This window comes from Microcebus murinus, chromosome 3, assembly GCF_040939455.1.
Source record: "Microcebus murinus isolate Inina chromosome 3, M.murinus_Inina_mat1.0, whole genome shotgun sequence".
Classification (NCBI taxonomy): domain Eukaryota; kingdom Metazoa; phylum Chordata; class Mammalia; order Primates; family Cheirogaleidae; genus Microcebus; species Microcebus murinus.
In genome coordinates, this window is record NC_134106.1 from 29,777,087 (window position 1) to 29,790,906 (window position 13,820).

Below are 13,820 nucleotides of genomic sequence, written 5' to 3' on the forward strand. Positions count from 1 at the left end.
AGAAATCTATTTTTCAGAATTTAAGTTTCAATCCAGTTTAGAAAACCGTTTGTAACACTGAATATAACACTATTAAAAACAATTTTAAACAACTCAATGTTTTTATATATTTATATATAAATATTTTTTATATATTTTTATATATAAATATGTTTTTATATTTAACTATAAGCTATCAATAGTAGAAATAATCTTTATATTTCCAAAAAGACATAAGAATTAAAAATGTTATTTTTCATCAATTGGTTCTTAATAATAAATTAAACTGAGTGGCTTTTGGATTCTGGAATGTCTTTAGTTTTCTGAGGTAAAAATTTAGCCTTATCATAATCTTACTAGACTCAAAAAAAAAAAAAAATAGCAATAGAAGATCAGCAAAGATGTATGGTAAAATCTACTTAACTTGCCAGAAACTAACCAGATTCTTAACCTAAGCATATCACTCTTTTTTGAGGGAATCGATGGGAGAGAGATGGAGGGAACACTTAAACTGGTTTAAATGTTCAACTAAACAAGATTTGCAATCTACTTTTGCTAAACTGTTAGAAGTGAATGCTCTAAATTTGAATTATAAAATCCTGAAAACACACAGGCCAAACTACTGGTATAGTAACCTCCAGTCAACTGAAAGATTCCACTGACTTATACTCATCACAAAGCTATCTAGCAAATTACTAAACAATAAGACAATTCAGTTGTGAGAACAGTTACTCATGTGACTCATATATAAATTAAAATGTACACATATGTATCATATAATACACTGGACTGTGATTCACACATTAAAGTAAAAGAAGTTACACAAGGGACAGTGCAGCTGTACTCAGAGAAAACGAATCCCAAGTACCCCAGCAATAAAACTGGCAATGAAAAGGGCCAAGTAACAGCTGTGCAGATGTGTGATTCCTCAGGGAAAGACTTCAGTATAGCACAAGTAGATCTAGCTATATTGGTAGACTTGTTGCTTAAAATATCTGAGTAACATGATATATAAGCTCAGTACGGAATAAGACAGACCCATTTCACTTTAACTTCCCCTTGGTTCCAAACTTTGTTCTCTTGAAAGAAAAGTCACTCACTAGATACCCATTGTTGTCTTCGAAGACCAAGTAATTATCTTAAATAATTCTTCAAGTATTTTCCACAAAAAAAGGAAAAGAAGTGGCACTGGCACCACAACAGAGTCCCTGAAAAGTAAGATCTTAAAGGGTTAACTATCCTAATGGCAAATTTACATGATTTAAGTTAAAATAAAGGCAGATGAAAAATCTGTGTGCTATGGCTGTAAGTTACTACTATTAATATTATCACTGCATCAAAAAAATTTTTTTTAATGATTCTGGGGCTAATGACCCACCAATAAGCCTCAAAATTATTTTTGAAGTGCGCACAAAGGGCAGTAAGAAGTCACCTAGGCTTAGAAATATAATCGGTTCCTTCCTCTCATGAAAAGGTCCAACAAAAGCAAAATAAAACAACTATAGGTTGAGTATCCCTTATGTGAAGTGCTTGAGACTAGAAATGTTTCAGATTTTGGATTTGTTTTGGATTTGGGAATATTTGCATTATACTGGTTCAGCCCGCCTGATCCAAAAATCTAAAACCCAAAATGCTCCTAGCATTTCCTTTGAGCATTATGTTGCCCTCAAAAAGTTTCAGATTCTGGAGCATTTTGGATTTCGAATTTTCAATTAGGGATACTGAACCTGTAGCAACTTAACATTCCAACAGGAAAGGTCATTAAAAAATTCAACAAATGCCACTAACATTATAATGCTTTCTGATAAAAGTAAGTGAGTGGAAGTCTACTTTGAATGCAAAGTGAAAAAAAAAAAATCAACATAATATCTCCTCTAGACCTTGTGTTACTGGAATTATTTACAATAAACAGAGGAAGAACATTTCTTTCCTTGAGGTGATCACAAATTTTTTTCATTGTGTGGTGTTTCAGGTGGAAATAAAAGATTATAAAAAATCTACTTTTGTTTATTAAAAAATTAGGCAAGGCCACGCACAGTGGCTCACACCTATAATCCTAGCACTTTGGAAGGCCAAGGCAAGAAGATTGCTTGAGGCCGGGAGTTCCAGACCAGCCTGAACAACAGAGTGAGACTCTGTCTCTACCAAAAAAAAAATCAGCTAGGTGTGGTGGCATATACCTGTAGTCCCAGCTACTCAGGAAGCTAAGGCAGGAGGATCATGGGAGCCAAGGAATTTGAGGTTGCTGTGAGCTGTGATGAGACCACTACACTCTAGCCAGGGCAACAGAGTGAGACCTTGTCTCAAAAAAAAAAAAAAAAAAAAAAAAAGCACTTTTTCCCTGAACTTACTCAAGAAAGTCTTCTTATCAGCCACTATATAATAACTAAGCAAGTGTAAAGAACGAAAATTTTCAAAAAAAATTTTAACACAACTGAGAGAAGGAAAAAGTATCTTAGTTTTTTCCTTTTGGCTTTAGAATTCTTTTATATTTCTTTTAGAAAAGAAATACACAGACAGTTAGGGTTTAAGTATTTCTAATGTTTGTAACTAAAAAGTAAAAAAGTTCTTCATTTTAAGCAACAAAATATACTAAGAAACATTTGGACAGAAGTGAATACACCTGTGTTCTAGTGTCATGATCTCTGCTTTTTTGTTTTTGTGTTTTTTTTAAATTAATAGAGTCTCCCTCTGTCCCCTGGCTAGAGTACAGTGGCGTCATCATAGCTCACTGTAACCTCCAATTCCAGGACTCAAGTGATCCTCCTGCCTTAGCCTCCCTACATAGTAGATGGGGCTACAGGTGCATGCCACCATGCCTGGCTAATTTTTCTATTTTTGTAGAGACAGGGTCTCACTCTTGCTCAGGCTGGTCTCTAACTCCTGACATCAAACCATCCTCCTGCCTTGGCCTCCCAGAGTGCTAAGATTACAAGCCTGAACCACACCTGGCCTATTCTAGTTCTTGAAGCTATATTAAAATCTATATTTAATGTAGGTGTTTGAATAAAAGTAGATGAAAAGTTCAAAATGTGGTATATCTACATTTAAATAATAATAATTCTGTAAAACAATTTCATACCAAGTGTGTAGCTACTTTTACCTTTATGGACGAAATGTTAACTTAAAGGATCATCTAGTTCAAATAAGAAACCATTGGTTCAGTTTTTAAGAAAACTTAATGGAAGTTTTTATAAAGATAAACTTAAAATAATACCAAAATGATTAGCAATACTGCAGTCTCTCAATAAATAAATACTTCCTAAATTATTAGGCCATTAGAGTCTACTGAAATAACCTATCAAATGTTCTTAAGTCTCAATGGGTAAAAAGTAACACAAACCATAAGTCTCACCCTAAATATCTATATAAAAATTTAAATATAAACTTAAGAGTATTTGTACATGTAACTTTAACAGAGAATCAAGACATCTTTATTAATTTTTTGTATACACATATAATTTTTAAAACTTACTTTATACCAAAAAAAATTAAAGTTTACATTTTATCTAATTTTTTATTCAACTGCACCTTTAGTTCTTAAAGGTATGCTGCAATCTATATTTAATGTAGGAGACCAAATAAAAGGGGATGAAAATTTATGATAAAGAAAATTACTTCAATATGTACCATTTCTAACAACTTTTTAAAAACAAGATTCATCCATAGTATTGTTCAGTGTAATTCCATGTTTTAGTTAAAATTCTCAAAGACTGGCAAAAAGATCAATATCTTAAATTTAAAAGAAATCAGAAATTTTAAATTAAAATTTCAATTATCCTCTCATTAATACTTTAGTATATTTTAACTAAGATTTCTACAGGACCACATGTACAATGCCATAAATCTGTATTGAAATAAGTAAATATAATTTACCAATTAGTAAATTAATACATTCTAAAATCACATCAAGAGCTGTCAGAAAACTGCAAACAATTTTTTAGAGAGGCAAAACCACAGACTTGTAAACAATTTCAAAACAAAGTAATAGAAATAATTTAACCTTTCACATGTTTGCCTCTTACCTTTCCCCTCTGCCAAAGCACAAGTCTTGAAAACTAAATCACAGTATCAAATTATAGCATATAATCCTATTTCTTCTGTATAAGGGCTCTAACTTCTGAGTGGCAGAAAAATGTGGCAAACATTTCTCAAACACTAAAGAAGGGTAAATAATGTCTAATTTCAAAATATGTCAAATACTGTTTTTAAAAAGGTTTAGTACATTAGCACTTAAGTAATTCCTACTGTCGTGAACTATTTAATAAACCCATGGAAGATTAAGTTAGTCACATTTACCCTGTGGATGTGTTGATACTACAGAAGTTATATATCTAAAAATGCAGGCCGGGCGCGGTGGCTCACGCCTGTAATCCTAGCACTTTGGGAGGCCAAGGCGGGCGGATTGCTCAAGGTCAGGAGTTCGAAACCAGCCTGAGCGAGACCCCGTCTCTACCAAAAATAGAAAGAAAGTAATTGACCAACTAAAAATATATATACAAAAAAAAATTAGCCGGGCATGGTGGCACATGCCTGTAGTCCCAGCTACTCGGGAGGCTGAGGCAGAAGGATCGCTGAGCCCTGGAGATTGAGGTTGCTGTGAGCCAGGCTGATGCCACGGCACTCACTCTAGCCTGGGCAACAAAGTGAGACTCTGTCTCAAAAAAAAAAAAAAAAAAAATGTTTAAAAATGCAAAATATGCTCTGCACTTTAAAAAGGGAAACCAACATTCATCCCTTTTACCTCAAAGAAGTGAAACATTTTCTGATTTTTAAATCTGCCAACTAAAGAGAAGACCAACAGTTAATGTGTCAGAATAGCCAAATAGAAAGAAATATTTTGTCACTTACTTCCCCCCAGTATAATTAGTTTCTTGGAAAACTAGCTTCCTAAACCCTTCATAAGGAAATTGTACATGCTTGTTTTACACAAAATGTATAGGACATAGTAAAAATATAACTTCTAAAACAAAGATGAACTATCCTTAAAACTTTGCTTTAGTGTTGAAAAAACCTTGAAAGTAGAAAGTTATCATTAGCAGAACTATACTATGTAGGATAAAAAAATTATAAATGTGAAAAAATAACTTTATCCATTTCTTAAATGAATAAAACATTCAGAGTTTAATATATTTTCACTTGGCCCCAAAGAAAAGTTCTAAAGAAAAATGAGAATAGTTACTGATTCTGTAACTTGATCTGTCTTTAAAGTATACATAAGACCTGAGTTCTGGAATTCTTCAACCTCAAGAGAAAATTTTCTCTCATTCTCAATCGAGATCTCTGTCTCACGCTCACCAACACACATACACACACACCTGATGGAACTGATAACTTTTGGAGAATTTATCACAATCCTACCTTATTGATAGGAACAATGCCATTTCCAAACTACTAGAGTGATGTATGCTACTGAATTTTCCCCAAAATACTTGTTTTAACTCTTACTAGATGTTTAAAAGTAGATTCATTTAGACCAATTAGAGAAAAACAAACAAAAAAGCTATGCCTTGTATAAACTGTCAAAACCTAAATTAGACTGAATGACTAAAATTTTCTAACTTATACTTCTTTTTGCATAGAAGATGCCAGAGATGAGATCTACAAAATCCTCCATTATATTCTCTTATTCAATTTCCACAACATCTAGATTTGCAAGTTCTACTATCTAGGCAGATAACAAAGAATATTCTGTATATTAATTCAAATTCTTTTTTTTGAGACAGAGTCTCACTTTGTTGCCTAGGCTAGAGTGAGTGCCGTGGCATTAGCCTTAGCCTAGCTGGCATGAGCCAGCAACCTCAAACTCCTAGGCTCAAGCAATCCTTCTGCCTCAGCCTCCCGAGTAGCTGGGACTACAGGGATGTACCACCATGCTCAGCTAATTTTTTCTATATATATTTTAGTTGGCCAATTAATTTCTTTCTATTTATAGTAGATACGGGGTCTCACTCTTGCTCATCAGGCTGGTTTCGAACTCCTGACCTTTAGCAATCCGTCCACCTCGGCCTCCCAGAGTGCTAGGATTACAGGCGTGAGCCACCTTGCCCGGCCTAAATTCTTTTCATATTATACTGCTTACATTTTTTTAAAGATTGAGGTAACTAATTGTATAATCTTCCTAAAATACACATACACCCCCTGGATAAAAGGTGACAGTAGTAATAAGTTCATAGAATATTCAACAGTTCAACATTATAGTTCAAGATATGGCCCTCTTGGTAAAACATTAATTTCTTTTATTTACTTAACAACTCTGGTTGGATACAGTATTGTTCCTTACCCCAGTCTGTTCCATCACCTGCGCTTCTAGATTCACTGTCTCCTTCCTCTGATGTAACCAAGAAGTCAAACTCCTTTAAAGCTTCTTTTGTATCTCGATCTTCACTGCTATCAGGCAACACTTTTTTCCTAACAATCTAAGAAAAAAAGCTAAATTAAAATATTAGGATATATTATGGATTTAATTTAAAAAGGATAGTATCCCTTTACCACTGAAGGAGAAAACTCAATTCTTTTCTTCAGAAAGTATATCTTTGTTAAATAACTGTACTAAACTCAATGAAAAACACATGTATTTTTAAAAGATATACATTTGACATTTTAAAGCAGTAATTTAAACTTTCTTCAATAAGATATTTTCTAAAAGATGGTTTATTTGTTTTATATAAACAAATGAAACCAAATATTGAAATAATTAGCATATAAGACATATATTTAAATTATTGATAAATGAAAAATGTCCCTGACGCACTATGAGAACCACAATCAAATTTCACATTTCTTGGATGCCATCTGTGCTGTTTGCAGACATTCTGATCTAACCAAAAGAGGAGACACTTCATAAAACATTGCAGAGTTTTTCAAGATACAACCATGACGACTTTTTGGGAGGGGGAAAGAGAGGGTCTCGATCTGTTGCCTGGGTTAGAGTGCAGTGGTGTCATCATAGCTCACTACAACCTCAAACTCCTAGGTTCAAGCAATCCTCCTGCCTCAGGCTCCTGAGTACCTAGGACTACAGGTGCATGCCACCACACCTGGCTAATATTTTATTTTATAATTATTATTTTTTTGGTAGAGATGGGGTTTTGCTATGTTGTTTAGCTGGTCTGGAACTCTGGGCCTCAAGTAATCCTCCTGCCTTGGCCTCCCAAAGTGCTAGGATTACAGGTGTGAGCCATGTGCCTAGCCTCCATGATGACATTTAATACAACTGTATCGTTTCCTCACAAAATCTAAAATCACAAAAGCCACAAATTCAGAGATGCATGCTCAAGACTTACAAGGTACTCACTTAGGTTCCCATCATTATTTCTGCTGCTCTAATGTTGCATGTTTTCTCTAATAGCTCTCTATATATTCAATTCTATCCCTAAAATAGTGATTTTTCAGAGTCTAGACTTATATTTAATAACAAATCTGATAAGGGCTGTTATGTCTTATATATTTAGAAATATCTCTGAAATCACAAATTCAGTCACAGGGCTAAAATTTAAGCTTAATATATGCATAAACTCCTTATGAATTATCTCCTTTTCAGTCACCTCTACCAATATGAGCCAAAAGTAATTAGGATGACTGCTTTGTAGAACCAAAATGATTCAATATCTCAATTTCTCCAGTGTCAGATTCTTTACTTCATGAAAAATAGAAATAGCATGACCTGATCAAACGTTATCTCTGGACTATTTTGAGTGATTTAAAATTATAAAGGTTATAGTCAGGTGTGGTGGTGCATGTCTGTATTCCTAGCCACTTGGGACGCTGAGGCAGAAGGATTTCTCAAGCTCAGGAGTTTGAAGTTACAGCGAGCTACGATCATGCCACTGCACTCAAGCCTGACAGTATGACACCCTGTCCTAAAAAAATAAAGTGAAATAAAATAAAATTATACAGGCTTAACAAACAAATCAGTGGCACACACTGGAGAGTTCAGAAATAGACCCTAAGAGATGCCAAACATTTGACTCATATGGCCCTGTTTCCATGCTCATAACTGATACCACTTATCAATCACAGCACTTTTCATCAGATAACATACAGCCTCAGAAATTCTTCTCAACACAGCACTCTAGGAAGCCACTACCAATAGAATAAAGCCAGTATAGTAGATGAAACCTATCTGGCCTTATCTGCCAAGGTAAATGCAAAAAGTGAACAGGAGAAATCAAGGATTATTTAGTGATACTAGAATACTGGGCTTAATTATTTGGAATACTTTTTTAAAATCAGGAATTACTTCTATGTTTGTAGCACTTCCCTATCTAACATCTAGCAAATCTATTAAACAAACAGAAAAAACAAGATCAGTTTGACATGTCGTGAACAGAAAACCTACACTGAATGTGTACTCTTTTACAAACACAAACCGCATTCTAATAATCTGTTCTAATTTTCCCTGGGCAGCCAGACTAAGGTAGAAAAGTGTCTCTGAAGAGTTGTCCCAATGGACCATCCTGATCTTCATAGTTTCACATACAAATATATTGCCTAATCTGCCTTCTTTTTTACCCTAGAGGTTTGACCCCTCCTCCCTCTCCAGGACCCTGACAGGGATGCTAGCTCTAATTCAGAGGGGCTATCACAAACATCTTGTAGATAGAAAGTCCTTGATCTCACAACTTGACAAAAAGGGCAGTCTGAATGTATTTTTTATATTAAATATGGTATTAAGTTATAAAAGTAATTCATGGGGAAAAACCTGTTTCTAGGTCTCATCTCCTCAGTATAACCTTACTACAAATGAAGATAAATGATACATGTTTATGCAGATCATATAAAGGACTATCATTGCAGATCACTGTTTATCAAGTATCCTATTTTAAATAAATAAACCAAAAGTCCTGTGCTTTTAGTGTATAGGCATAGAAGAAAAGTGAACTGTGGTTACCAATGGACAATAGGATTAGTAAATGGGAAAGAGTAGAGATTATAATCATAAGCATGTATTACTTTTCCTCCTTACACAGAAGGTTCCACTCCATTCCTATCTTTAATGAGCTTACAAATCAATTTAAGAAATTAAGACAAAGCCAAAAAAATTATGGGTTGCACAGGGTGCCCAAGTAGATTAGAAAAAAGGATAGACTGTCACTCTGAAAACCATTAAAAGCAGCATGACACAAAGGGGATGGGATTCTTTATACTGTGACTAAAACAGTAGTTAATAATTTGTAAATGTGGAGACTAAATGTTGCTGTAGAAGATGTCTTTCCACACAGTTTGAAGCTGATCACTTTTTACATGCATGCATTCAAGATCATTATTATACTTAACTGATGATGATGAGAATGTAGATAAATGGTAGTAAGGAAAAACAAAGAGAAGAGGTTGATCATGAGAAAAGAAAAGATGATTCAGAAGAGGAAAATAATCCAGAATATAAACCAAGGAACAGTCAAACTCCAAAGAGAGCAAAGAGAAAGAAAGGAGAGGATATGTGGCTTTGAAGAGACTCCGCTGTAACAGCCTGCACACAACAGCAGTTACTACGAGCCTTATGTTTCTGTATCTTCTTAGTGTAATCTATTAAACTATTTTGATTAAAAAAATACAATATCCTGGCCGGGCGCGGTGGCTCAAGCCTGTAATCCTAGCACTCTGGGAGGCCGAGGCGGGCAGATTGCTTGAGGTCAGGAGTTCGAAACCAGCCTGAGCAAGAGCAAGACCCCGTCTCTACTATAAATAGAAAGAAATTAATTGGCCAACTAATATATATATATAAAATTAGCCGGGCGTGGTGGCGCATGCCTGTAGTCCCAGCTACTCGGGAGGCTGAGGCAGTAGGATCGCTTGAGCCCAGGAGTTTGAGGTTGCTGTGAGCTAGGCTGACGCCACGGCACTCACTCTAGCCTGTGCAACAAAGCGAGACTCTGTCTCAAAAAAAAAAAAAAAAATACAATATCATGCTGGAAACTCAGACTTATGGGGATAGGAGGGAAAGGGCATGTATTGAAACCTTAAAATTTGTGCCCCCATAATATGCCGAAATAAATAAATAAATAAATGAAAAAAAATACAATAACATTTCAAAAACCTGTTTGTTTTACTTGACATTTTAGGATAATTTTCAGCCATTCTGTCTATATAAGATGAAATAAATTTTCTAAGTCATGTTTATTCATTTTCTAAGTCATGCTTAGTTATTGCTAGAGATTTTTAAAGTCCTTTTGGCATATGCCATTAGACTGCAGCTGTGAAAATTATTGTAAGATAATGTTACGTTAATGTAAGATAATGTAAACATTAGGAAAACTGTTACAACAAAATCAATTATTTGTTTAGAAATACTTTTTCCTAAAAAACTAAAAGAATTTTTGAGTCCTGTGTTTGAATGGAGCTAAGTCTGTTTACATTAAGTATGTCTTCTTTGCTTGGTCAAAGAATTACTATGATCTGTACTACTTGAAAACAGTATATTTATGATTTTGATTTTTTAAAAATATATCAGTATATGGTTTGAAAATTTCTAGTAAGATATGTAATAGTTTTAATAATCAGTTTATAGATTTTTTAAATATTTAAATTGATGTCACTGTAACAGAAACAGCATCAAGAGTTATTATTTAGCACTAATCTATGAATAAAGTATTTTGATGGGAAAATAATATTTCAATGCAATGAGAAAATAGAAGATATTTCTATTGTCTCATAGAAATCACAAGGAGTTACACAATTTCTAGATGATTAGGACAGAAAAAAGTGTCATAGAAGTTTAGGCTTTTTCTTTTACTACAGTAAATTAAGACAAGTTTAGATAAAAAAATTGGGGGTTACTACTTGAAGTTTAAATAATATCCATGGCAGGGCTTTATCAGCAGAGTACTATGAAATAGTGACCTGAGGAAATGATAATCTTGAAGTAATAAGTGTCTCTGATAGAGCCAGGAAACAGAAGGCATAAAAAAACAAAGAAGTTACACTTATAATGGAAAGCATTTTTTCATAGTTAAACAGATCATTTTCATGTATAATGTCTCTTTTATTCCTCACAAAATCCTCTGGAGATAAAAATGGGTCTTTGTTATAATCCTCATTTTTACAAACTAAAAAAGTAAGCCTAATGCATTAACAAGCACAATTAGTGGCAGAATTGGAGCTTAAACCCACACCTTTTAACTCTAAATTCAGTCTGCATTCTGTTACTTTACTTTCCTCTTCCCTATTCTGATTAACAAATGTGAAAGTGGAAAGGCAGTTTCCTAGCAAAGCAAACCATGTCCCCATCTTTTCTTTCTCTCGAAAGGAATAAAAATGAACAGCATGGGAGAAAAATGAAGCACACGGAAGAGGAGAGAGGGAAGGAGGGAAAGAAAATGGAGAAGGGATAAGAGAAGTAGCAGCAATTTAGAGACATCTATTCTATAAAATTGCCATGCCAAAGTTAATAAACTTACAAAAATCTGAACAAAACTACAGAAGCCCCCTAAACAATTTTGAAGAAATTTAATGGAAGAGTTCTGTAAGTCTGTAGAACTTGTCTACCCCTGAAAAGAGAGACAAAAACTGCATCCATTAGAGCTGATGCCAGTCGCCCGCCATTAGGCATTGTGATGTGTCTGTCAGTTCTATTCTCTTATAGCAATCCATAACACTGCATTGTTATAACACACATTTACCATATTCTCCAGCCCTATAGAAATAGTGTCCTGTTAAATGAATAAACAAAAAGTCAAAGAGTGAGGACTTCTAAGAGAAAGCTGCTATACTCAAAATATTCTTGAATTTAAAATCACTATTAAAAACTCTTATATTTCCCAAATTCATGAAAAAAAAAGGGTTTAGACTGAAAAACATGGATTATTTTTAAACCATGCACTATAGTCTCTAAAATATTTATATAAGTTATCTAACTCACTGTTGAAGTATCAATGATGCTTTTCTCTCTTCCATCAACATCATCGTCTTCATCTTCATCACTGAAATCTGCAGCTGCACTTTCAAGGAATTTGAAATTATCCAGCACAGAGGCAGAATCTGTTAGCTCCGATTTTCTGGTTTAAAACATGTACATCCTGCTCAGTTAATCTTTTTAACTTTGACATAAGAATTAACCCATGATATGTTGCATTAACTTATGTTTATATATTGTAACTATGATCCTCAAATCATATTATGATCTACATTGATTCTTATCTATTACATTTTCATGGATTAATTGAAAAAAAGCAATATAAGAAGTGGCTACTTTTTTAAAAGTACTTTGTAATCATATCTATTTAGATTAGTGGTAATCGAATAAATTCTCCTTCCTGATTCACTATTATTTTGATCCTTGTATCAAACTTAATGTATTTCTTTTTTAAAAAATTTGTATTATCTCTGCCTCCATTTTTCTCTGTTCTTTTCCTTTCTGCTACTCTTCCTTTGACCTCTCACATACATTTTCACAACTAAGATAACTAGTAAATATGTCATTTTTATCTGATGCAGTATTTCTGCTGAACAGCTTAAGAAGTGAAAGAGCAGAGTGTGTGAGGCCACAGCCTATGCTAAAGAGCCACTGAACACTCCCCCAGAGATGTTTGGCCACCAGGAGAACCTGTCAGGAAAAACATTCCCTTACCCCAGGGTTCTTTCTTCATAGCAAGTGTTGCCTTTGTACTATCCCTGAACTCAACAAGAGACACAGGGTTTCTTAACTATTTCACCATTTTAAATTTTTTATTCTTACTCAACTATATATATGTAATTGTAAAGAAACAATCATATGTGTTGTCTTTCTTTTATATCATGTAATATTCTGAAATTAAATTTTTTTTGCTTCAAAAAACAAAAGTGAAAGAGCAAGTATACACATAAAGTTATTACAACTACATACTAGTCAAATTTATATTACTGTAAGACTTGATCCTATTGCCGAATAAACCATTAATCTTTTGGAAATGGTTGCATTTTCAAACATATGACTTGAATTTAGTTCCCCCAAAATAAATTTAGTAAACAGTTTCCTAATGACCAGAACAGAATGATTTCTCTCCAGTTCATTAGGAAATATTTTAGATAAGAGAGCATTTTCCTGAAAAAAATATAGTCACAACTATGGACAGTTTTCAAAATAGATAAATCTTAAATTTCAAATCTGCTGAGAACTATGGTTTTGGTCCCTGCCCTGCTCTGCCTCCCCATCCCCCAATTCTCCATCCCTATAGAAATATAACAGATTCAGAACAACATCCTTGTCAGTTTCAAAAGACAGGTCAAGGCCAAAACACACAATAAAGTGGTCTTTTCTGAAGGTCTTTACTGAAGATTTTTAAAGTATGCATTATAGTCCCTAAAAACATTTATATTACCTTTGTTAAGTTAACCCCTAAGGTAAAAATACAGCCGGGAATAATGCCCACATGTTCTATGTCTATACAGAGAAATAATATACACCTTACGTTTATAAATGCAAGTTAATGTAGTCTTAATTATTAATACATTTTAAAAGGCTACAATGAGATTTGTTTATAAAAGTCCTGTTTTGAATCTTTACCTAATCCCATAATTTTAGTTTATGTTCAAAATAACAGGAACTCTCTTATCACTAGAAAATTTATAGAGTTCAATTAAAACTATTCTTCTAGCCTAAACATATGTCAAAATAAAGTAACATTAGATTTTCATAGAAGCTTTGGTTTTTTATTCACTTAAGAATCATGGCAAATTTTTTGCAACAAAAAGAACCTACTCATTGAACTGTTCATATTCTTAAGTAGAATTATATATAATTACATATGATCTAAAATGGAAAACAAAAATATTTCAAACTACTGAATTTTTCACGCTCATTCTACCAATTAAAACATATCTACTTAAAATAGATATTTTAAATCAAAGGAAAGATGAGTTAT

General features: G+C 33.6%; 1 protein-coding gene across 4 annotated transcripts in view; it reads right to left on the reverse strand.

Annotated features, from left to right (window-relative positions):
* The window catches only part of STRN (striatin), a 106,944-nt gene that overhangs the window by 40,845 nt on the left and 52,279 nt on the right, over nt 1–13,820 (reverse strand). For all 4 annotated transcript variants that reach the window (XM_012788425.3, XM_012788424.3, XM_012788427.3 and 1 more), the window contains exons 6-7: nt 11,840–11,975; nt 6,263–6,398 (exon numbers count right to left, since the gene is read on the reverse strand). In XM_012788425.3, the coding sequence (XP_012643879.1) occupies nt 6,263–6,398; nt 11,840–11,975 (272 nt within the window). The remainder of the gene's footprint in view (nt 1–6,262; nt 6,399–11,839; nt 11,976–13,820) is intronic.